General features: G+C 51.1%; 9 protein-coding genes across 9 annotated transcripts; 6 read left to right on the forward strand and 3 right to left on the reverse strand.

Moving 5' to 3' along the window:
• Window positions 1–71: 71 nt before the first annotated feature.
• Window positions 72–2,053, forward strand: A1O9_06851 (uncharacterized protein; the record flags this gene model as incomplete). The annotated part of the gene is made up of 4 exons (XM_013403798.1): window positions 72–492; window positions 686–883; window positions 963–1,564; window positions 1,628–2,053. 4 exons carry the CDS (start codon window positions 72–74, stop codon window positions 2,051–2,053), a joined length of 1,647 nt encoding a protein of 548 aa, XP_013259252.1.
• A 2,645-nt stretch (window positions 2,054–4,698) lies between these two features.
• On the forward strand, window positions 4,699–6,426 carry A1O9_06852 (uncharacterized protein; the record flags this gene model as incomplete). Its single annotated transcript, XM_013403799.1, has 1 exon — window positions 4,699–6,426. The coding sequence occupies one exon, from the start codon at window positions 4,699–4,701 to the stop codon at window positions 6,424–6,426; it is 1,728 nt and encodes a 575-aa protein (XP_013259253.1).
• Window positions 6,427–6,596: 170 nt separating this feature from the next.
• Window positions 6,597–8,711, reverse strand: A1O9_06853 (uncharacterized protein; the record flags this gene model as incomplete). Its single annotated transcript, XM_013403800.1, has 1 exon — window positions 6,597–8,711. One exon carries the CDS (start codon window positions 8,709–8,711, stop codon window positions 6,597–6,599), a length of 2,115 nt encoding a protein of 704 aa, XP_013259254.1.
• Window positions 8,712–9,555: 844 nt separating this feature from the next.
• Window positions 9,556–11,442, reverse strand: A1O9_06854 (uncharacterized protein; the record flags this gene model as incomplete). The annotated part of the gene is made up of 6 exons (XM_013403801.1): window positions 9,556–10,005; window positions 10,054–10,315; window positions 10,366–10,604; window positions 10,658–10,720; window positions 10,775–10,872; window positions 10,926–11,442. The coding sequence occupies 6 exons, from the start codon at window positions 11,440–11,442 to the stop codon at window positions 9,556–9,558; spliced, it is 1,629 nt and encodes a 542-aa protein (XP_013259255.1).
• A 1,027-nt stretch (window positions 11,443–12,469) lies between these two features.
• On the forward strand, window positions 12,470–13,765 carry A1O9_06855 (oxidoreductase; the record flags this gene model as incomplete). Its single annotated transcript, XM_013403802.1, has 1 exon — window positions 12,470–13,765. The coding sequence occupies one exon, from the start codon at window positions 12,470–12,472 to the stop codon at window positions 13,763–13,765; it is 1,296 nt and encodes a 431-aa protein (XP_013259256.1).
• Window positions 13,766–14,539: 774 nt separating this feature from the next.
• A1O9_06856 (beta-lactamase) lies at window positions 14,540–15,883 on the forward strand (the record flags this gene model as incomplete). Its single annotated transcript, XM_013403803.1, has 4 exons — window positions 14,540–14,634; window positions 14,692–15,070; window positions 15,123–15,707; window positions 15,764–15,883. 4 exons carry the CDS (start codon window positions 14,540–14,542, stop codon window positions 15,881–15,883), a joined length of 1,179 nt encoding a protein of 392 aa, XP_013259257.1.
• A 407-nt stretch (window positions 15,884–16,290) lies between these two features.
• On the forward strand, window positions 16,291–18,633 carry A1O9_06857 (glutamate carboxypeptidase II; the record flags this gene model as incomplete). Its single annotated transcript, XM_013403804.1, has 2 exons — window positions 16,291–17,146; window positions 17,201–18,633. The coding sequence occupies 2 exons, from the start codon at window positions 16,291–16,293 to the stop codon at window positions 18,631–18,633; spliced, it is 2,289 nt and encodes a 762-aa protein (XP_013259258.1).
• A 1,421-nt stretch (window positions 18,634–20,054) lies between these two features.
• Window positions 20,055–21,152, forward strand: A1O9_06858 (uncharacterized protein; the record flags this gene model as incomplete). Its single annotated transcript, XM_013403805.1, has 1 exon — window positions 20,055–21,152. One exon carries the CDS (start codon window positions 20,055–20,057, stop codon window positions 21,150–21,152), a length of 1,098 nt encoding a protein of 365 aa, XP_013259259.1.
• A 358-nt stretch (window positions 21,153–21,510) lies between these two features.
• Window positions 21,511–23,598, reverse strand: A1O9_06859 (uncharacterized protein; the record flags this gene model as incomplete). Its single annotated transcript, XM_013403806.1, has 3 exons — window positions 21,511–21,743; window positions 21,831–23,403; window positions 23,488–23,598. 3 exons carry the CDS (start codon window positions 23,596–23,598, stop codon window positions 21,511–21,513), a joined length of 1,917 nt encoding a protein of 638 aa, XP_013259260.1.
• Window positions 23,599–24,259: the final 661 nt, after the last annotated feature.

The following is a 24,259-nucleotide window of genomic DNA, read 5'->3' on the forward strand; positions in this document are numbered from 1 at the left end:
CGAACATCTCCAGGGCCGTCCCCCTCTTGTTCTTCGCTACATTCGCTCACTCGTACTTGAAATTGTGCAAGATGGACCCAAAAATCACTGGCAGCGAATATGTCCAGGAAACGAAAGCCTCGGACGCGGACGTCGAACCAGCCAAACGACATTCTATTACTGGCGACGTCTTCGTCCATGATCATGGTGCGGATTCTGAACTGAGGCGAATCCTCAGCACCCGCCATCTCACTATGATTGCTCTGGGCTCCAGTATTGGAATGGGTCTGTGGCTAGGTTCTGGATCATCTTTGATCAGCGGTGGCCCTGCAGGTATCTTCCTAGGGTACTGTCTGTCGGGTGCAATGATCTGGTCTGTGGCACACTCCATTGGCGAGATGGCTGTCATGTACCCACTCCCTTCTGCTTTTGTTCAGTGGACCGGCAAATTCGTTGACCCATCTGCTGCCTTTGCCCTTGGTTGGGCATACTATTTCTCCTTTGCAATCACCGGTGAGTACAGTCATTCAATCTCGTCATACTATGTCCATACTATGTGCATGGGCCTTCCCACGGAGGCTACTGGCCAGGGATATATATATCCAAGGATTACCAGCCCTCGTGCCCATTGAAGTACATAGTACTAAATTTGTCACCATTGATCTTATTGTCGCAATTGTGAGCTGACGTCTAAGCCAAAACGTAGTTGCCAATGAGCTAGCTGCTGCAAACACTGTCATCAGCTTCTGGACCGACAATGTCCCAATTGCAGCCTGGATCACGATATGGTGGGCAGTGCTTGTCCTAGTGAACGTCGGAGCTGTCACCATCTTTGGTGAAGTTGAAGTCGTTTGCAGTACAATCAAGTTCAGTTGGATCTTCGTGGTCATCATCTCTCTCATCGGTACATAAGTGCTCCGCGTGTCAAGATTTCTGACGATTCCTTGGACAATACCTTTTTGAATAACTGCTGACCTTCATAGTTGTTTCCGCTGGAGGCGGCCCCAACCATGAGTCAGTTGGCTTCCGTTACTGGAACGACACGCCCTTCACCAACGGGTTCAAAGGATTCCTCTCTGTTATGCCCACTTGTATCTTCGCCATGGCCGGGTCTGAAAATGCTGGTTTAGTTGCCGCCGAAACTATGAATCCTCGAAAAGCTGTCCCACGTGCCGTGGGCTCCATCTGGTTACGACTATCATTGTTTTATCTCCTGGGGTCACTGATGATCACAATCAATGTCTCTCCATTTGATCCAGATCTTTTTGGAGCCGAGGGTACAAATGCATCTCCATTTGTCGTTGCATATCGCAATGCAGGAATCCCTGCCCTAGCTCATATAATGAATGCCATCATCCTGCTGTCCGTCATCTCTTGTGGCTCTATCTCGATCTATGCTGGTGCACGTACAGCAATGGGACTTGCATATCTCGGCATGGCACCAAAGCAAATGAAAAAAGCTGACAAACTAGGACGTCCGTGGTGGGGTCTAGTTCCTATCATTGTCGTTGGTGGCGGCTTGGGCTATCTCAATGTCAACAATTCAGGATCAGAGGTCTTTGGTTGGTTCTCCAATCTAACATCCGTAAGTTGCATACACGACAATGTGAGGTACCTAGGTTAGTAGTGGAGACTGACTTTCAACTAGCTCTATACTCTGTTCGGATGGGGTATGATCTGCCTCTCTCACATCAGATTTCGGCTGGCCTGGAAAATGCAGGGTCGTGAGCCATCCGAACTTCCCTGGAAAAGCTGGACCTACCCTTACGCCGCATGGTTCGGATTCATGATGTGTGTCATCCTCATCATTGTCCAATTTTATCTCGCAGTGGCACCGCTTGGAGCTACTGTCACTGCTGAATCGTTCTTCGCAAACTACGTCTCGGTCCTCGTCATCTTGGTGCTGTGGGCCGGTGCGAAGATCTACTATCGTGGCCGAAGATGGGTTGACCTCAGTACTGTGGACTTGGACTATGGACGACGATTCTATAACGACGAATTGGACAAGGAGAAAGGTCACAAGACGGGAATTAAAGGCGTGGCTTTGAAGACTGTTGGGGCTATTTTCAACTAGCTCTACTTGAAGTCGGAGGAGTCTACTTAGGGTACGCGTTAAATTACATCCAGGAAGCTTAATTGTCTAATTTCTATAGTACTTCCTACTGTATACATATGTAAGTATACTGTACCTAGTCACTCAAGGGGTGTCAGAATTCATTGAACACCCGATATTTAGCCGATTTTTATAATTGCAAGAACAACTGTCACGGGATGGGACTACGGTGGACCCTAGAAGCACCCATCCCATGCCAAGACTAGTCCTGAAACACTAAGGGGCCTAGTATATAAGACCTCAGGGGCTATGCGGATCGCATGCGAGGTTTTTGGACTCCTTAAGTTCTTATAGTCGATGTTCTAAGGACTATATAGCAATTGATCGATTATCTTAGTGTTCTCGTTAAGTTACTTATACTCTTACAATAAAGCATATCCTACTAGTTTATATTGCCGTAATTAAGCAATTATAAGAGCGATTTAATCGAGTCTTTCTCCTTAAGGAGGACAGTAATCCATCACACGGCACTCGTACTAAAGGCCTTGCAACTCAATTACGTGAGCAGCATAGCATTTAAACTCACTGGCACCCGCCTTACTCACCCGATTTAAGCCCTATAGAGGCCGCCTGGAATATACTAAAGCAAAGACTTCGCAGGGTGCTAGGTATAAACTAAATGACATACGAGAAGCTCGTAGAGCTAGCGCAGGAGATTTAGCGGAATATCACTATGGAAGAGATCCGCAAGAGAGTCTCTGACATGCCTAGACGATGCCAATTACTAGTAAAAACGGGTGGAAAGAGCATAAAAGGCGGGGATTGGTAGTCCGTAGAGGTCAAAAAGCATATTAAATATCGGCTAAATATCCGGTGTTCAATGAATTCTCACACCCCCCTTGGGTGCTAGTACTTTAGGTACGTATGTATAGTATATATAGGAGTATTAAGCTGAGAGCTTGTCCGCAATAGACCTAGGTGGATTAAACACAAGTGAACTTCAGTTAGAGTCCAGCAGACTAATGGAGAAATCTAGCAATAATATAATGTAATGCTATATCCATATAGACAATTATCTGTCCTTACGAAGCACAGAGATCCCTCGCTTTCCTCGCTTTCCTCGCCATCCTCGCCAAGAGATATCGACTGTAATATGTTAGCAAGTGCTACATGCTTACTTCGGAACTATTAGGATATACTACTTAGATATACCTACAAGTACTAACTTAGGTACATATATGGTATAATACCTAAAATACCCAGTCTATGGCATAATATATAGGCTCCGCAAAACGAGGCACATTCCTGTGGTGCGGAGCGTAATTACTCTCTTTAGAGAAGAAACTGAGTCCTCCAACTCTCTCTATTACTTATATATAGAGAGAGTTGAGTGTCTCTTCTCATTTAGGAGAGAACTTATTCCATCGTATAACACATAAAATCCAGTACTACGACAAAATTCGAGCAGTTACGATAAAATTAGTGTACTTAATATACAGCCTTAGCCTCTTAGTACTATTAGCGAGAGCTTATAAAGTACTAAAGTACTATAGTGAGTAGTTAGTTGCACCTCTATAAAAGTCTAAAGCCCCCGTACGTTATTAGTTATGTACTATGTACTAAGGACTTGAGTCGACCTCTCCTGCTTGGACGTTCACAGATGGGAGGCTGTTACTTTGGCGAATTATTAATAAGTCTAGGGCGTCTACTGGGAACAACTCAAAGGATTATGGCGAGACTCGGGGGTGTTCTGCTTCTACTATGTGTATATATAGCTTACTAAGTAGTGATGAACACCAGAGATTGTTGACCGTCCTCGAGTCAAGCTTTGATCCTGAGTGCATAAATAGGTACTTTACTGCTTGTACATACATTAGAGCCTAAGTAGATACATAGTACTATGTAAGTTTAAGTACACATTAGTATGTATTATGTAGATTTGGGTAACTCGCCAGAGCCTTCCTTCTCTTGATATATATTATATTTCCTAGAATGGAATACTAACAGCATCACGGGCAGGAGTGATTGTGACTTCAACACACGACTTTTGTGTGTTTTAAGCTGCATCGTGAGTCATGCCATGACCCGTTCGGTCCAGGAGCCTGGCCGTAGGTGACATGTATGCGCCTTTCTTAACGAACGAGACTTGCTTTGCTATCCGTACTAGAAAATGATGCTGACTTTAGACAGGAGTTCGAGGCTTGGCAATAAACGGCAAGTGGGATACGAAATACATAGTACCAACGGCTACTTTTGGATGAGCGCATATGATCTGGTCCAAGAAAATCCAAGACGGTTTTCAACCTCCCAAAGCGCCGATAGAAACATCTCAAGGCACTTGGCACCTTGAAAGGTGGAGGTCGCCTAGAAGTTGGTGTGATCTCCACCACTGTTGGCTGAGAGCCTCAGATCAACCATGCAAGGGCCAAGAACCCGCCAAGACACTTGAGCACTCCTTTGGCCCCGGAATTGCTGCGAATGACGCGGTCAGCGGGCCGACCTCATGCTTGTCCACTGCAGCACTTTATATATTGGAGTACTATGTAGCGTGAGCCATGTGGATTCCTTTCAGCCTTTCAGGAACACTCAAGACATAAAGATAGGATCCTCATTTCCACAAAGCGTACGCACCCAAATCAGAAGTACCGGACTTAGCATTTCGACTGATGAGCCTGTTTCCCCGCCTCGACAAGCAGAGATTGGGGGATCTAGAGCCTCATGATTGGGATCTATCCTCCAGGGAACACGTCAGGAAATTCAGTATCTCTTCAAAATACCCCAAGACGGTCATTCCTGACCCAGCGATCTTCAGCGATGCGATAGTCCCGGCTCTGAAGTCAGCGGAGCATGGACTCCCCACACAATATCCTAATCCAGGACATGTGGCTGCCCATCTCGGCTTGATCGAATGCTTCCGCAAGTTCCAGCAGCACGTCGTCACCTCGGAGCAGCTTGAGATCCTTGACTTGCCCAGCTATCCAGGCACTACAAGTGATGGTAATGCTCCTACCCCTACTGAGGATGCCACGGCAAATGCCTCGAATACTCCTCGATGGGATACCGTGGTTCGTCTTGCAATTGCCCGCTTTCAGATCTGGTTTGAAAATATTGAATCCATTGTAACCCATGCAGCTGCTTATCACCGCTTTGGCCCTGACAGCAATGCTCTTCATGCAGCTTTCACAGCAGACTACCTACCGCCGTTGGATGTCATGCTAGTTTGGTATGCTTACATGCAAATGCCGGGAGCATACAGACGAGACAATCTCGCACACAGCTCCCCAAAACTGCTGGAAATTCCTCTTCCATGGGAAGCGATTCTCGCGGTAATGGACCTGGACCTTTTCACTTACAATCTTCCACCAGCGGCTGAGAAGCTATTCACAACTACAACCACCCAATCTGCCGACATATTTGTCTATCTTATGCACCCACCGCCGTACACCAACCTCAATCCGGAGAAGGCATTTTCAGTCGACCTTGAATCAGCTGTTCATGAACTGGTAGACGGGGGCTCATTTGTAGAGTCGATGAGCAGCCTTCTCTTCTTACGTTCGCCATCACTGGAAGGGACGTTGCTTCGTGCCCTAGCCAAATATGGAGCCCTAGTCCAAGCTACAGGCAGCAGGGCAAGTTTATGGCTGGAACGTATAAAAGAAGAGCCGGCGCTCCAGCTAGTGTGGCGAACGCACATGCTGTATCCAATGGCTTATATCGAGTTCAGTGCGAACATTTTTGGAAGTGACATTCTTCTAAAGTCCGACGTCGATTCGCTTGTGCATACGGCGGACGTCAAGAGCCCACCAAGTTCAGAACCCTCGACTGGTGATAACGACAGCGTCAGTCTCGATGCCGCCGACATATGTTACTGCTGGCTATGTGAGCGCATTCGAGACGAAGTCCCGGACTATACTACCTCGTCTTCGAAGCTCGCCAGGAGAATGCTACCGACAACTAGCTCTGGCACCGTGTCTCAACCAGCAAGCCCAACCAGCAGAGGATTCTCTCATTTTCGATCGCGGTCCATGTCAAGCAATACGCCGCAAAGCGCCGATAGTCCTCTTTCGCAGTTGACCAAAGAGCAGATAGCGTCCATCAAAGCAGACGTCGCGTTCTATAGATATGTCGAAGATTTTCGACGCGCGAATCCGGACGCCACAACGCTTCCAGGGCGACCAGCTACGTCCCGAGACCTGGAGAAGATCCAGCGTGAGCTAGACGCAAAGAAACGCGTGGGCACATTTCATGGGATGGGCTACACCGTTGAGGTCGTACGGCCTGCAGTTTACGACGAAGCGACGGGTCGACTGCTAAAGAAGGAGAAGACAAAAGTCAGGCGCTCGAAGAATATAAATCCTACAGCGAGAATTGGTGGCTTCATGGCAGGCTTCTGAATACGTATCTGTAGTGCATGAGGCCGATGTATCATCTCGGTTATTCGTGCTCCTACTTCGACCGTCCAGAAAGAAGTCTTGCATTGGAAAAGGGGAATCACACTCAGCGATGATGTTGTCCACCACAAATTACATAGTACCTTGGCTGTTCGAGCCACGTAGTATTCCTCTCAGAAAAATGCCGGCCTAAATCCTTCCGCAAGGACTCCCCATTCCGCGGGGAACTTCATGCCAGGATTATCATTCCAACCTCCGGAAATCAAGGCCACTGCCATCAGCAAGGATGCACTACCAGGGAAGTACGGAGTTGGCACCCTCGACCCTCCAATGGGCATGCCAACATCGTCAAATTGGAACGCAGGGTGCAGTAAGAAATCCACTGCACGATCATATTGACCTAAGCGAGCGGCAGCCATGGCCATCATAGGGAAATCCCATCCAAAGGATTCCGTGAAATTCCAGGTTTGGTAGATTCTATTCATGGTGTTGTGAAAGATCGTGATATTGAAGTCAGAAGGCGGGGAGATGAACCCATATATCATGGCCATCGTTTGATGGTCAGATGTGAGGTCGGGGTTGTTCCACATGTCGGGCACGCCGGTGTAGATGACATACGTGTCGTTCTCCACCGGCATTGGAGGCAGATCGTCTGTGATCTGTTTCCATGCCTGCGGGATCGTCAGGTTCTGTCTCTGCTTCCATTGTATAGCGATTTCGAGCCCAAATTTCCAGTACGCGAGCTCGAAAGTCGGATTGACGGTTGCATTGGGATTAGTGTTCTCGGACGCAGGATACATAGGCGCACCCAGCTGCAAGACACCCGCAGACTGGTTATTGAAAGCGTAAGATACCATGAAATCCGCCGAGGCGGTCAGCACTTCGTCCCACTTCTTCAATGTTTGAATGTTTGGTTTCCGATCGTACTCGGCTTCGGCGAAGTAGAATGGATGAGGCTGTTGCCAGATGAGTAGGGAATTGATCTCGCCTGGAGCAGAGCGACCAGAAGGATCGGACATTTTGCCCCATCGCGCTCCTTCGTAGCCTTGATCCTTTGCCCTCTGGTATGAAGCAGGGAGAAATCGCTGATAGATGTCGTCGTGTCGCTCGAGAAGGTCTTCTTTGCCCCACAGACCAAATTGAAGCGAGTGCCATATCACCATCTCGAGATGAAACTTCCCGTACCAGCCATTGTTGGTGAGGCCAGATTCTTGCGGAGGATCACGGCCACCTCCGTTGATCGTGACGAGATACTGTGAGAGAATGACTCTACGTTGGAGCTCGCTTGCGCGTGGGTGTTGACTGTCCATTGGGAGAGAGAGGAAGGCTCCACGGTTCCAGTATGACTCCCACCACGTTGCTGAAGCCTGTTGCACAGATTGTGCTACGGCAGTCGACTTGGTTTGGACGGGGCTTAATGCTACCGTGAAAGAGAGTTGGTCCCTTTTGTCGTCGAGAGACAGGTGATATCGATGGCTTGATGGCACTGGTCCTTCGATACTGGCGTTTCCTTGCCACTGGATGTTGGTGAAGTATCGAGTGGCATCTAGGTCGTGCTGTATCGTTGCACCTTGAGCCTGGACTTGGAGACTCGTCGTGTGATTAGAGGTGGCGTTGAAGAGACCGACAAAAGGGGCGTCGAACTTGTTCTTTCCGCTGGCATAAGGATAGTCGAAGAATACACCCAGGCCGCCCCCCCGGCGCAAAAGCATCGAGTTTATCTCTACCGCAATGGTGTCACTCTCAGGGTCAACGGCTGTCCGGACATTGACTCCAGATCCGGCAATGGTAAAGGCCGAGTGGATTACGCCAGTGTAAAGATCGAGGTACTGCGTTGTGTCCGAAAGGTCGCTTTCCGAGGTATCATTCCCTCCAAAAGAGAAGCCAATCCGCACAAGATTGATTCGATGAGGGTTCGAGATCAACCACTGTGAGATCGCGGCCTCTGCTGGGTTTGGCTGGTTGTACGTGACCAGTCGACCATGGGTCCACCACTCCAGACCGGTAAAGTCGCTGATACTGGTCTGTCCGGGGGTTGTGGGCAACGAAGAATTATGCCAGCCCCAAGAAGAGAGCGTGTTGAATGGTCGAAAAGTCTGGAGACCTGTCACATCCACTGAGAAAACGAGATCACCATTTCCTACTTGCATGGGAGTTTCTGCGCTCGCATTTCGGCTGGGGTTGAATGCGGTGACCACAGCTCTTCTGTTTATCTTTGCACAGGCCAAGGTGAAAATGCAAGATAGAGTCAATATGGGACCAAGGAAGGCCAGTCTTTGGCTGTGCATAGTTTCTATGCCCTAGGTCCTTTCTTCTCGTCCGCGATCGAGGCATCATTCCTCCCGCCTTCTTGAAAGGTGGGTTATGTTAACATATATCTCCACCGCAACCCGTCACGTTCCGCGGCACCAGCCTTGTTGGCAATGAAGCGTCACAGCTACTCTTGGCCCATTTCTTCAGCCTACCTCAATTACTGATCCCCCGCCTGCCTAGAAAGGACCTACGGGGAAGTCATCGGCCTTGTTCCCTTGCCTGAAGGGAATGCGGAGAGGACCTGGAGAATGGCCAGGGGCTCGTAGACTATCGGGGGAAGCTGGACCGAGACCAACCTCATTTATACTGTGATGATTCACAAGGAACGGGGCCATCACGGCTCGCTCAGAGATCTTGCGAATTTATCACTGCCATAACCCACTTTGCCAACAACGGCAGATGGGTAAGTTGTGTGAATATAAGAGCAATTTACCAATTCAGCCTGTTTTGAGTGCTTCAATTAGGCTCAAAAGGGCCCTTCGGGCTTGAGGTGGAGTTTCACTATCATAAGCTCACGTTTGATAGCATCGATACGGACCTCTTGAGCTAGCCTCGTGCTAGCGCTTGTCAACCGAAGACCTCATCGATTTTACGACCAATAGTTGAGACAATGATTCCTTAGGGGGGCATTCAATTGACTGATTTACATTTTTGACATTCCTATCATACGTGGCTGCTAGATTCGATCTTCCGTTGGCAGACAGTCACAAATGGGTCCTTTCAACATTGGCTCAAGAAAAGACGCATCCTGCAGTATTTCCCAAACAACTTGACATGGAGTAGCCCTAATCACATCGCTTGGCTGTAGTACTCGATCATTCAATAGACGAATACAAAGTCCTCATTCTGTAGATCCGTCATATCAGAGAACCCATTCTCATTTGCCCTGAGCACACCTTGGTGACCCTCCTCCAATTCGATCGCCTTGGAGGTCCCAATTCTGTCTTTTCCAATCATCGACTCATCAATCTTGACAGCCGATTTGCCGACTTGCTCTCGGCGTTTGGCATGCCGCTTGTTGAGAATAATGAGGTAGAGCCAGATGACCAGTGCGAGTATGGCGACCAAGACAAACATGATCAAATTGGATATCAAACCTGGCCGGTATAACGGAGCTTGATCGGGCGAGTAGACCAGTGGACCTACGATGTTGCCAGTGCACATACCAATGAATACGACAGCGGAAGTACATTTGCGCTTTGTGTCTCCTGCAGAGTTTTGGACGTGCCAGACATAGATCAACGGTGTAATGCAGGCGAGACAGGATATCTGAGGACGATCAGGAGACCATTAAAACATAGTCTTCGATTCACTCACCAGGTAATAACCAAAAAGCAGAACTCCCTTTTGTTCTCTCGGGACAGTGAGGAGGATGATGGTTCCAACGGCGGGAAACATTGCAGCAATAGCAATAACCAGACCTTTCTTCTGCCACTTGGTTGCAAGCCAAGCAGAGCCGACGATCGCAATGACTTGTATGACACCAAAGGGAATGTTGAACAGTATTGTGGCGAAGCTGCTATAGCCAAAAGATTTGACAATCAGACTTCCAAACGTACTGATACCACCACTTGGGATTCTTCAAGCTATTAGCTCGCTGACAGTACAATGTCGCACAGGAGTACCCACGAGATCGAAACAATGATCAAGAACCATAGATAGGTTTTGAGATCAGTAGCAACCTCCCAAACATGATCCCAGCGCCATTGCCTGGACGTGATACCTTGCTGGTTGGCCCTGAGACGCTCAACGGCAATGACTTTCTCACGTTGAGTCAAGTACTTAGCCTCCATGGGAGAATCAGGCATCAGAGCTAAAACGAGCAGGGAGTATGCCACAGTGAGCAACCCGCAGAAGAGGAAGACAATCTAGGGATCTGTCAGGGCGTGTTAATTAGCTGATGTCGGCAAGCTAGTCATACCTGGTAAGAATACAATGTGTCGCTGTGGATATGGCCAAGGCCATATGTAAAGAGGCTTCCGACCTGCAGAAGGTCAGTATCGGGGACACTATGGCGAAAGACATAGGGGAATCTCACAATGGCAGTTATTCCATTCATGCCGTTCCAGAATGAATTCCTTAGTGTTTGTTCAGATCTCCTCCACCACATTTGAGTGACCACAACGCAAGATGGAGCTGTTGAGTGAAATCAGTTTCAAATGCATGACGGTTGTCCCGGACGAACCAACCGATCATTGCTTCAAAGGAGCCTAGGAGAAATCGTAGACCCATGAGGCTTTGGAAATTCGTGCACGCTGACATGATCGCCAGAGAACAGCCCCAGCAAAAGATGGCTCCAGCAATGAGCTTCCCGGTAGGTAGCTTCACGAGGAGATAAGCGGCAAGTGGCTGCATGGCCAGTTGGGCAAAATAGAGGATGGAACCGAGCCACGAATATTGTCGTCCATGGAGGCCTGCATCTTCCTGGATGCCAAAGATGGACACGTAGGACAGTGAGGACTTGTCAAGTTGCTGGAAAAAATAAGCCCACAAAATCAGAGGCAGAACGCGATAGTCGATTCTTTTCAGGACCGCTTTCTCCTCCTCATATGTGAATGATGCATCCTCATCGACTGTACTCAAGAAAGTAGCAGCCTTGTCTTTCTGTTCAACTGCACCTGCAGGATTTGTGGTCTCAGCATGTGTGATGGCATCTTTAGAGTCTTCTGTTTGGGGAACAGGTGGTGCTGGACTGATGGCCGCCATGACTGATCACACTGTGTATAGCTTGGATTGCTGAGAGGACATGGAAACACAACAGCCCATGCTTATGACCAATTTATCTTTGCAACTGGAGGCCTGGATTCAGCCGACTCTCTCGGGACATGATACATACCCTATTGGCCCGAGCCACAACGCCGAGCGAGAGCATGTCGGAGATGAGGATTTCTGTTAAGGAAGGTGTAGGAGGCCGTACGAAGAATTGAGCTCTCCAACTTCGACCAGGGCGCCAGGTGCAATTCCGTCTGTCGTTGACAGGTCCGGATGATTGTCCGATTTGGCCTATGTCCCCTGGACATGATTTGGAGATATCTGGGAGGAGAGTTCTTTCGTTGTAGGCTATTGCGGTGAGCAAGAGAACGGCACATCCTGACTTGCTCCAGCTCGAGGACTGTGGCATCAGCAAGGCTCGAAGTTAGTTGAAGGCGTCTATGGTAGGGAGCGCCCTCGGCTCCAGCCACAGCCCGTAGTCACTGGAGAGCCCCCGAAGCCCCAGGGACGAAAGAGGAAGTTGGGGCGCGGGGAAGAGGTTGGCCCCCCACGGGATACGAGTAGGTCTCTTCCTCCCAACGCTAGATGTATGCAAGCCACTAGCTGCCTAATATGTCAGACTTGGTATCTGCCGACCCATCTATTCCAGTGCAGATGTGGGACTTGTCCGCCTGGAAGGGGGTTTCCCATGCTGATCATGGCATGTAAGATGGTCTACTCATCTCGGATTCAACAGCGTTTGATCACACTTCGGTGTTAAGCTGACCGAGACTAGTGGATAATTCTGGCATGCAGGCGGCTCACGGTAGGATGATGCCCTGACAGACCGATAGACCCTGGCATCGAGTTGGAGACGGACAGCAGCCCGTCCTGCTCTCCTGAGGGGGTAGATATCATTGGGGAATGGCAATGATGTAGACTTATCCTTCTTGAGCATTGCCAAGTCGATATAAACGTCGTGAAGTTATGCCTTTGCGGATTGCCCATTGAATGTGCTGTTGAGATTCGAACAGACCCTACGATGGGTTCGACATCGAGAAAGAAGTATGCTCTGGTGGGGACAGGGGGGCGCTCAAGTTTCTTCTACTCCTCCATCGCATCAGACTTCCAGAATACATCCGAACTGGTTGCTTTCTGCGATGTTAACCAGACGAGGATGGACTATGCCAACGCGAAGATACAGGCTCTGGGTCATCCTGCGGTCCCCACGTACCAAGCGCATGATTTCGACCGGATGGTCGAGGAGACAAGGCCAAATGAAGTGATTGTCACCAGTATTGACAGAACTCACAACATATACATTGTGCGAGCCATGGAGCTCGGTTGTGATGTGGTTAGTGAAAAGCCCATGACCATTGATGTACCCAGATGTCGGGAAATTCTCGATGCGGTCGAACGGACAGGTCGAAAGCTTAGGGTGACGTTCAACTATCGGTATGCCGCGCACAATACCAAAGTCTTTGAATTAATATCGTCTGGTGCGATCGGGACAGTCAATGCGATACATTTTGAGTGGATGTTGAACACAAGTCATGGGGCTGACTATTATCGTCGGTGGCACCGCGACAAGAGGAATGCAGGTGGTTTGCTGGTCCACAAATCCACACATCACTTTGACCTGGTGAATTTCTGGCTTGGAAGTCGCCCAGAGACGGTTGTTGCTATGGGTGACTTGAAGTTTTATGGCCGAGAAAATGCAGAGAAGAGAGGAGTGACCAAGTTCTATACCAGAGCACATGCAAGCGAAAATGCCAAAGACGATCCCTTTGCGTTGCATATGGAGAACAATGCTCAGCTCAAGGCGATGTATCTTGACGCGGAGAAAGAGGACAGTTATTATCGGGACCAAAGTGTATTTGGTGACGGCATCAGCATTGAGGATACAATGGGGGTCTTGGTCAAGTATCGTTCAGGAGCCATTTTGACCTACTCACTGACTAGCTACTCGCCTGTGGAGGGGTTCAGAGTAGCATTTACCGGGACAAAGGGTCGATTGGAACTCGAAGTCGTCGAAAGGTCGTACATTAACTCAGGGGGCGATCAAAGCCAGGAAGGTGCCCTTGAAACTCGTTCAATTGTTTTGAGACCCATGTTCGGAAAGCCTAGGGAAGTTGATATACCTGCCAGTGAGGGTGGTCATGGTGGTGGGGATCCTCGATTGCTAAACGACATTTTTGGTACGCCTGGCGAGGATCCTTATCATCGTGCCGCTTCGCACGTTGATGGTGCACTCTCGATCTTGACAGGTATTGCGGCTAATCTGTCAATCAACACTGGGCAGACAGTTCGGGTCGATGACTTAATGGACATCCCATAGAGGCTTTTGCATCTTGCGATCAATTTGATTGGCAGCTAGGCAAACGGGACGTCAACCAGGTTCAGATCAGGGAAATGCCCACAATCTGATACCGAGGCGAAACTTGCAGCCTGTCACTGTATCCCATCGGCTCGCGTACGTGTTTCATGATGTGAGCCATCATTACGCCCATCATGAACGGGGTTGAAATCAGTGCCGACAGCTTGTATTAGGCCTTCCCAAGCTCAAAGACGACGATGAACCACCTCTTTTGAGCGGGTGGACGGGGCCATCTTGGCAATTGTCCCATTGTTAGGAAGCTCGTTAGTACACAGTCAGGACGATTTGATAATGAGCACCGTTTAAAGAGCACCGTCTCATGGAATCCAGGCTCTGCAGAAGCAGTAAATTCTCGGGATCATATTCAAGCAATCCGTCAAATAGTTATTCAGGAACAGCCCCTCTTCTCGAAGCGGGGTATGCAGCTTTTAAGTTTATGATTATCAGGCTGAGATCCAAGGGGATATCTCGCACTGGCGTAAGCCCGGCACACTAACCGCATGGTCACACCTGTCTCTAAATATCGTGTTCTGGTACTGCATTCAACGCACCACTCACGAAGTCGTTGCGTGCTTTGTTTGTACGCGTAGCCCATCTGTTGCTGTGGTTCTTGTACGAATCTGTCGTAGAACCATAGTCTACCTTTCCACCCAAGTCTGCTATTGACGATATTGAGACTGGACTCAACAGACACTTATATACTTGCTGCATCCTTTCGCGTGAGGAATCCCAAAGATGTCTTCATTCAAGTATACCCTGGAGGCAGTCACAGCACCAGGATCGAATCAGATCCCCGGTGCGGTTGTGATTGCGGCCGACCGCTCTGGTGAGTGACCAAGCTCAAGCCCAAGCACACAACTTCTATGTTACTTAAGGAGCCAAGGTAGCATCATCGATTTGCAGGCCGTTGGTGTCACATCAGTAGACCCTATCAACAGGAGGCCCATGACCGAGGACACGACATTCTGGATTGCCTCATGCACTAAGCTCATCACCACAGTCGCCGCACTACAATGCGTCGAAAGAGGACAGCTGGCACTCGACGAGGATGTCTCGACTATTTTGCACGAGTTGAACAGTCCAGACGTTCTCGTCGGCTTCGATGCGCAAAGTGGAGAGCCAACATTGAGAAAGTCTCAAGAACGCATTACGCTAAGACAGCTGTTGACACATTCGTCTGGTAACATGAATGATTTGCTCTCGCCCGAAATCAAAAAGTGGCGACCATGGCAGAAGCCTGCACTAAATGATGACGATGGGGAGATTGTATGTGGCCCAGAACGTTACTTGGGGAGGAATCCTGACGGTATCTATACAGGTTAAACGATTTCTAACGCCACTTCTCTTTGAGCCTGGGCATGGCTGGGTGTATGGAGGGGGACTGGACTGGGCAGGTAGGATGGTCGAACGTGTGAATGGAGGCATTAGGCTCGGCGATTATTTCAAGAAGCATATATTTGAACCTCTCGGTATGAGATCGACAGGCTTCCGTCCTTCAGAGAACGAAAGTATTCGCGAAAGCCTCAGTGCAACCACCGTACGGACCCCTACAGGAGAGTTGGTAGGGGCAACCCCATTTCCGCCAGCAAATCCCAAGGATGATCTAGGCGGTGGAGGTTTATATACTGCACCAAAAGACTACATCAAAGTCTTGATCGCGCTATTGCAGAACAAAGGTACCCTGTTGAAACCGGAAACGGTAGACATGATGTTTGCGCCTCAATTACCCGATTCGAAATACTTGGAAGCCGTTGTGAACCCCGAGAGAGGCGTTATGTATCGTTCAGGAGTCGACAGTCGACAGTGGAATTTCGGGTTGGGGGGGATTTTAAACATGGAAGATGTTGAAGGAGTCTGTAAAAAGGGTACGATGACTTGGGGAGGCTTGCCGAATCTCTTCTGGGTATGCTTGATCCTGGTCCTCTATCCTCGTCTGACGCCACTACTGACGGGATCTAGTGGATTGATCGCACTGCCGGGACCTGTGGCATGTATGCCTCTCAATTGCTTCCACCAAGCGACGCTACATCGATGCAAATTGCTCTTGAATTCCGCAAGAGCATCGCAAGGAGATCATAGAGGAGGCGTAGCGAGATTTTGGAGTCTAGATTCTTCCAAAGGGTGTATTTCAGTGAACGCCGCCCAAGTAGACGTCACATTCTCAGACCATGCTCAACAACTATAAGTTCTCGCGCACATTCATCAGATACTGAGTACTCCGTGGCGAAGAAAGGAAAGGCGAGGATGCGCCAAGCAAAATAAGAAATAAATTAAGCATTCGGCAAAGGTGCCTCTTTGGGACACCCTCCGGCGATCGGGGTTGTCCGCTGCAGCTGCCCGCAATTGCGTCAAATCTCAGGCTCCCGTCGGAATCTGTAATCATCGAGTGCGGTTGACCTGACTCTCCTCCTACATGTCTGGCACATATCTTCTGGACGTCGTACTGTGATGTTAAGGATAGTCTGTCCAAGAGACATGCTCCCACAATGGACGAGCGTACGCCCCTGATATCAACTGTTACCATAAGCCGCCGCAGAGGCCGATATTCACATTCCACCATTAAACGATTCTGCACGATCGCGCTCGGGAGCACTCTTGTTGCGATTGCCATACTCTTCCTTGTGCCCATTGCAATCCTCCCACGGGGGAATGATAGCCTGTCCTCCTATCTGCCCTGGTCACAGCCGTTCCCTAAGTCATGGCCAGAAAGCTCTGGCCTCACTTTCTCCGAGCTCCAAGATATCCTTTTAAACACCCCAGATGAGCGTAAAATACGTTCGTGGAGTGAATACTACACTGCGGGCCCTCACCTCGCCGGGAAAAATCTAAGCCAGGCACTGTGGACGCGGGAGCGTTGGGAAGAGTTTGGAGTCAAGTCCGAACTAGTGGCTTACGACGTCTACATTAATTATCCACTGTCCCATCGACTGGCTCTTTTGGATGGACACAAGGTCAAATATGAAGCTAAGCTAGAGGAAGACACCATTGAGGAAGACCCGACAACTTCCCTGGACGACCGTATCCCTACTTTCCATGGCTACTCGGCTAGCGGCAATGTCACCGCCCCTTATGTCTTTGTCAATTTTGGCACCTTCCAGGACTTTGAGGATCTGGTTGCTGCAAACGTGACTTTGAAGGGGAAGATCGCCCTGTCCAAGTATGGTGGTATCTTCCGTGGTCTCAAGGTCAAACGCGCTCAAGAACTGGGGATGGTAGGTGTTGTTATCTATTCGGATCCTCAAGAGGATGGTGAGATCACGGAAAAGAATGGGTACAAGCCATATCCCGAGGGCCCGGCCAGAAATCCAAGTAGTGTACAAAGAGGCAGTACGCAATTTCTCAGTATGGATGTACCCATTATGTCTTACTGACACGAACTAACAGGTGTGTCCGCAGGTATTCTTCCTGGGGACCCTACCACTCCGGGCTATCCTTCCAAGCCTGGCGTACCTCGTACCGATCCTCATTTCTCCACCCCAAAGATCCCCTCTATTCCAATATCATATTCTGATGCCCTTCCCATTCTTAAAGCATTAAACGGTCACGGACCCAATGCATCTTCTTTGGGGAATTCTTGGCAAGGTGGAGGGCTTGATTATAAGGGAGTGCAATACAGCATTGGCCCTTCTCCAGATTCATTGACCCTCAATCTGGTCAACGAGCAGGAGTATGTGACGACGCCCCTTTGGAATGTCATCGGAATAATCAATGGAACAATCTCCGATGAAGTCATTGTTCTCGGAAACCATCGTGACGCATGGATCGCAGGAGGCGCGGGTGATCCAAATTCTGGCTCTGCTGCTTTGAATGAAGTGATTCGATCTTTTGGAGAAGCCCTCAAGGCAGGTTGGAAGCCATATCGTACCATTGTTTTCGCCAGCTGGGATGGCGAAGAATATGGCTTAGTCGGGTCTACGGAGTGGGTGGAAGAATTCGTACCTTGGCTTTCCGGGAGCGCGGTAGCATATCTCAATGTCGACGTTGGAACGAGAGGCAAAGTCTTCTCTGCTGCCGCCTCGCCATTGCTCAACAAGCTCATCTACAATGTGACAGGGTCAGTACCTTCACCAAATCAAACAACCAAAGGGCAGACAGTTGGGGATGTTTGGGATGGTCGAATCCGTACTATGGGGTCCGGCAGCGATTTTACAGCATTCCAAGATTTTGCCGGAATTCCTTCCCTCGATCTTGGGTTTGGAGCTGGTCCAAAGGATGCTGTCTACCACTACCACTCAAATTATGATAGCTTCCACTGGATGGATAAGTATGGAGATGCAAAGTGGCATTACCACGTCGCCATTACAAAGATATGGGCTCTGCTTGCTGCGCGTCTATCAGAAACCCCTGTGCTCGCGCTGAGCGCAGAGGACTACGCAAAGGGGCTCAAAGTGTACCTCGAGAGTGTGAAAGAGAAAGCATCAGATTTCGCCGTCAATTCTCGTTTCAGCTTCCATTATCTCGACAAAGCGACGGCAACGTTCCAGAAAGCTGCGGCCAACTTTGATGCGTACACTGCCGAGTTGAGTGAACGAGTCGGCGAAAAAATACCATGGTGGAAGTGGTGGAAAAAAGTCAAACTGTACTACGAGGTTCGTAAAGCGAACGAAAAGTACAAGCTCCTGGAACGCAAATTTCTGTTCCCAGGAGGTTTAGACAATCGACCCTGGTTCAAACATATCGTCTTTGCCCCTGGGCGGTGGACCGGCTATGCTGGCGCAACATACCCTGGTTTGGTGGAAAGCTTTGAGGATAAGAATATCACCAATGCTAAGAAATGGGGGTACATCATCGAGAGCAGCTTGAACACTGCAGCAAAGCTTTTGCGATAGAAAGCCCCTCATTCAAGGTGTATATCTTTCCAGTAATTGGACCATCATCCGTGTACAAGGCATTGGTAGTGCTGTAGCATATAATATCGGGTCAATAGAGCTAAACATATATCCGAGCACAATCTTGAAAGAGTCGTGGCCATTTCCGAGTTTCTTACCAATGCGAGATGGGGACATAACCATACGTAAGTCTTCAAACTCTGACGCTAAGAACCATCTATTCCTCAAGTCAAACCGAATAGTCGACCATACTGCCTAGCCGGTCAGGTACTGTGTAGGCACGACATGCACAGAAGCCCGCGTCACTGAGCACTGGATTCATCTACCTAACGACAGCCATCGGTCGGTCGGGAAAAGGACGCGGAGACATCCGGACGCCTGAGGCCCCCGGCATGCTTGCCACTTAAAGCAGTCAACTAACTAACTAGCCGTTAGTTAAACCCGCACCCCGTATTGTCTCTGCCCAAGCGACCTCAGCCGCCACGGTCCAGGCGTCTAAAAGGGACCCAAGAAGAGCGGTTTCCCGATTCTCTCGCTGGCATAATTACTGGCAGGCAAGTGGGCCAGATTTGCGTCTGATCCGTTCTGGTGCTCCTTGCATCAAATGTACTATCTAGTCAGCACCAGCTAATTGGATATCAACCTGTCCACCCGGGTGCTCACCCCTTTACCACTCCCAACCAACCAAGCCACTGCACAGGCTTTTGCGGGGCTCGAGGTTGACCGGGTACTGTAGGTGCTAAGGACGCCCACGGGATATACGGGATAGGGAGGCGGTTCGACCAAGTAAGCACAGAGTCACTTCCGCGTGCTCGAGAAATCATTCGTGTCCTTTTGCTGGGCTGATGAGCGATGACACAATGCTAGACTCTAGAGCAACGGGGAAGAAGGGGGGACGGAGAGGGGGGGTGTCCTCTTACAAAGAACCCTCCATAGCCAATACACTGCTAATTGTTACATAGTTGCGATATCGAATGTTCTGTTCGTGCTTTCTCCGCGGTGCTCTCGCTGACTATATAGTAACATATTACCCATTACCAGCAGACACCTGGGAGCTGGTGCCTCGGGAAAGACAAACTTACTAATAGAAATAAGAGATGCAAGGTCGGTCCTACAACCCTTCGAAAAAAAAGAACATTTTAAAAATATTGCGAGCGGGCTTTGGTCCGCAAGCTTGCTTAGCACCAGCACCACCATATCTCTGTGTGGAAGGAACCCGTCTCTTTCAGCGGAGTCATAGTCAAACCCAGAGGAAGTAAACACGCTACCAGAAAGTTCCGCTCCCCAGGAAGGGACCTGGAATACAAAAGCACAAGGTTAGGAAGTACATCTAACCGCCGTTCATATATACTCCTATCAATCTCTCACAACGATCAACCACACTGCATCCAGACACAGCGCACACTTCTCGACCCACCACCATGGCACGCACCCTGAAGGAACAACTCCCATGGACCCTGGCCCCTTTAGTGGTGAACGCGCCCATGGGCGGGTTCGCAGGCGGCGCGCTGGCTGCAGCGGTCACACAGGCCGGCGGACTGGGCCAGATCGGCGCGGTGATGGACATGGGCGAGCTGGAGCGCGAACTGAAACTCGCCAAAGAGATTCTCAGCAAGAGCAATGATGACAGCGCCCGGCCTTCCACGCTCCCCATCGGCGTCGGCCTCCTGCCGTTCATCCTCCAGCTCGAGCATGCCCTCCCCGTGCTGGCGAAATACCAGCCCGCGGTGGTCTGGCTGTTCGCGGCCAAGGAGCTCGACGACTACGCCGTCTGGACGAGGCAGCTGCGCGCCGCGCTGCCAGATACCAGCGTGTGGATCCAGGTGGGCAGCGCGAGCGCGGCGCTGCGCGTGGCACAGGCGGGGACGCAAGGCGCCGACCCCTCGACATCCGACCCAAAGGCGCAGCCCGACGCACTCGTCCTCCAAGGCTCTGACGCCGGGGGCCACGGCTTCGAGCGCGGCGCGAGCATCGTGGCCCTCGTCCCAGAAACGCTCGACCTGCTCCGTTCCCACAGCCTGGGGAGCATGCCCATCCTCGCCGCCGGCGGGATCGCGGACGCGCGGGGCGCGGCTGCGGCATTCGCACTCGGCGCATCTGGGGTGGTGCTGGGGACACGGTTCCTCGCTGCGCACGAGACGATGGTCCCGCACCCGGCGTATCGGGAGAGCGTGCTCGCGGCGCGCGACGGCGCAAACAACACGGTGCGCAGCAAGCTGTTCGACAACGTGCGCGGCCCGAATATCTGGCCCGAGGCCTATGACGGGCGGAGTCTGGTGACACAGAGCTATACGGATTTCGTAGGTGGCACGGGTGTTGACGAGGTCCGGAGACGGCACGATGAGGCGGCGAAGGCAAGAGACAAGGGGTTCGGTGGAGATGGTGAGAACGGCCGCGCAAACGTTTGGGCTGGTGCTAGTGTCGGGCTGGTGAATAGGACGGACGATGCAAGGGATATTGTGAGGGAGGTGAGGGATGGGGTTGATGAGGTGTTGGCTGAGACGAGGGCGAGGCTGTGATGCGTGTGTGCCATTCTCGCCTGCCGGCCTTGGAACGGAGGCGAGGAGACGGCGAGGGGTTCAAAGAGAATGAATGGAGTGAGAGAGAAGAAGAAGAAGAAGAAGAGAGAGAGCAATAAAAAGGAATTGCTGGGCCCGCCGCATGGGATGCGAAAAATGCATTTAGTTGTCGAGAATGCCATTACACATTTCACTATATTGGTATATATGTGTATATACTTCACCGGCGCCCTGGTAGACGCATATCCAAAATGGTGTTGCGTGCTCCTATCCATACTCTGTATGCCGTGCAAATGCGATGTTAGATCTGACTGGTTTCTCTAATGCTTGTGATAAGCAGCTCTATCAAACGCAAACCTCAATTAAAACTCGTGCCCCCAACGCCCAACCCGCTCCTCGTCGCGCCGAGGTCGCTACTATACCTGCGCGATCCCGGAGGAACAACACCAGGCCCAAGACCAATCGGGCTGGCGATGCGGCGCAGTTCCCTGTGGGAGCTGCGGCGGCGCGCACGAGGCTGCGAGCCCCGTGATGTGGTCGGAGTCAGCGAGGCGGAGCCGGAGAGGAGGTTGTCGTCGCGGTCGTCGCTGTCTGCTTCGAAGACGTCTTCGATCATCACGGCGGCAGAGGATGGCGAGGAGATCGAGGAGGATGCCGATTTGCGGGCGTATGTGTCACGCACGGCGGGGCTGGTAATAATGGAGGATGTTGTCTTTGCGGTTCGCCGGGAGTCGGGGTCGCCGGTCATTGTAGTAAGGAAGCGGACCTCTCGTTCGGCGTCAGAAGCATCGCGATCTTCTATGTCGTCGTCGTCGTCGTCGTCGTCCTCATCCTCGTCGTCGCTCTCGTCGTCATTCGATGCACCCGCAAATCCTTCCATCTCTACGAGAGCAAAGACAGGCACGGCTCCGATCACGGCAACGACAGCCAAAGTCCACCAGGAGATAACTACATACCCGACATTCACACCAGCGGTAAAAGTAGCGCCTGCCAAAGCAGGGCCCGCGGCCCTCCCGATCGCGGAAATACTCGTAGCGACGCCGTTCAAGGTCCCCAGCACGCTCAGCGTGGCGGCGCTGTTGGTGAGCAGGATGGTGGAGCAGGGGAAGGCGAAGATGCCGCAGAAGCCTTTGGCCAGCATGAGGAGCATCATGACGCCCTGGCGGCTGGAGTCCGTCCCTAGCAGGGCGGTGAAGGGGGTCGCGACGTAGATCAAGGGGAACGCCAGCGTGCAGGCTTTGAGGCAGTTCAAGACGCCGTATTTTCGTGCAAAGGGCGGGAAGATGAAGAACTGCACCAGCATGCCGAAGATGCCGTAGATGGTGAACAGAAATCCGATCTGGTTGGACTTGATGCCGAAGCCGCCGGCGAAGTTGAAGGGGAGATGAACTTGGGGGTCGCGGCGGGACTGCACCGGGTAGTGCATGAAGATCGGGAGGAGCTGGTCGTAGGCGACCGAATGCATGGCCAGGAAGGTGTAGACGACGAGATTGATGTTGGATTGTCGCGAGAACACTTCGGCCCAGCCGGGGTTTTTCTTTGGGAGGGGAGGAGCGCGATTCGCGACCGGGCTGGACAGTTCGCTTGTTGTGCCGTCAAGGAAGGGCTGGCTCTCATCCGCCGCGTCAGACCAGCCGCGAGCTCGTTTCCTGCGTCGTGAACAACTCGAAGTTAGGAGTTTCCCCAGCAGGAGGCCATAGTCTCGGCGGGCCTGCTTCTCTTCGAGGGTCTCACGCAGGAACAAGATTCCCGCGAAGATGCCAATCAGGAAGAGCACGCTGATGAGGAGATTCGGTAGCGCGAAGGGGTACTCGGTGAAAAATTTCGACTTCCTGAACAACCCGGGATAGCGCTCGACAGGGCGGACGAGCGATCCGCCGAGCGAAGGGCCAAAAACACTACCGATGTTCCAGACCAAGGGCATGATACTGAAGGCCCGAGGCTGCAGTTCTTTCTGAGGAACGAGCTCTGCCACAGCGGTTCTGATGATGCCGACATTTCCATTCGAGAGTCCTTGCAGTGACCGCCACACGAAGGCCCAGACCAGGCTTTGTGAGAATCCGAATCCAACGCTAAAAAGCATGGTGCAGGTCAGAGCGGTCAAGATAATAGGCTTGCGTCCAAATTTGTCTGATGCCCTTCCCCAGGCGATGCCCGTGAGACATTGTGAGAGGGAAAACGTGGCGGACATGAGTCCTGCCCATTTGGCGACTTTGTCGTCGGATACGTTGAATGACTGGATCATTTCAGGCTGTGGATGGGTTCCCCCCCCAAGTCAGCGGGGTTAAAGATTTAGAGAATGCCTGACGGCTGTTTCCGGATGTTCGTGACTCACGATATAAGGGTAGACCGAAGTCATAGCCACGGGTTCAGCGAATCGACATATTGCGAGAATGAGTAGCTGCTGTTTGGGCAACTGGAGTGCCCGCTTGGTTTCTTTGACCATGACGTGAGGGAGACCTTTGGCACAGTGGAGCCATGGATGGGCTGACGGCCAGGGTGAGCTGCTGTTGGAATTGTTCGTTCTGGGATAACGCAGAGCACAGCGTCGCCAGTAAAGTAAGAACAACAGCGGGCGGTGCGACGAGGAGATAGCTCAGGTTCGACAAGAAAGTCGACGTTCAACTTGGGCCAGCCATCGAAAGGCGCAGTCTGGCCGGTCGGGCTCCACCGCCCGCCTACCTTAATTCACTACAATCGTAAATGATCAAGGTACTTACGGTTTGCAGTGTGGGACGCATCCTTTAAGCTAGGTACCTCGTACCGTTGGTGGCACCGATGGTGGGATCATGCGCATCATTCCGCCCAGTCATGCGGAGTACTGGGGGGAGGGACACAGCGAGGCGAGAGACGAGAGGGGCAATTTGGATAAAGGCGTATGAGATTTGGGCTTAGCTGAGATGCACGTCGATTGCCTTTGCCGATTAGCCGGCCGAAGGCCGTGTATTCCTTTCGAGGGGCGCCCAGGAGGGTGTGCCCTGTGGTGACTCGTGAGCTGCACCGCTCGTGCGGTGTAACTGTAACTGTCTCGCATGAACTGGTAATCAGGTTGGCACGTGAGAAGGGCTTTGGGTGGATTTGAAGGATAGACCCCCTGCTTCGTCCGC

The sequence above is a fragment of the Exophiala aquamarina genome, assembly GCF_000709125.1.
Source record: "Exophiala aquamarina CBS 119918 chromosome Unknown aczIA-supercont1.5, whole genome shotgun sequence".
In the NCBI taxonomy this organism is placed as follows: domain Eukaryota; kingdom Fungi; phylum Ascomycota; class Eurotiomycetes; order Chaetothyriales; family Herpotrichiellaceae; genus Exophiala; species Exophiala aquamarina.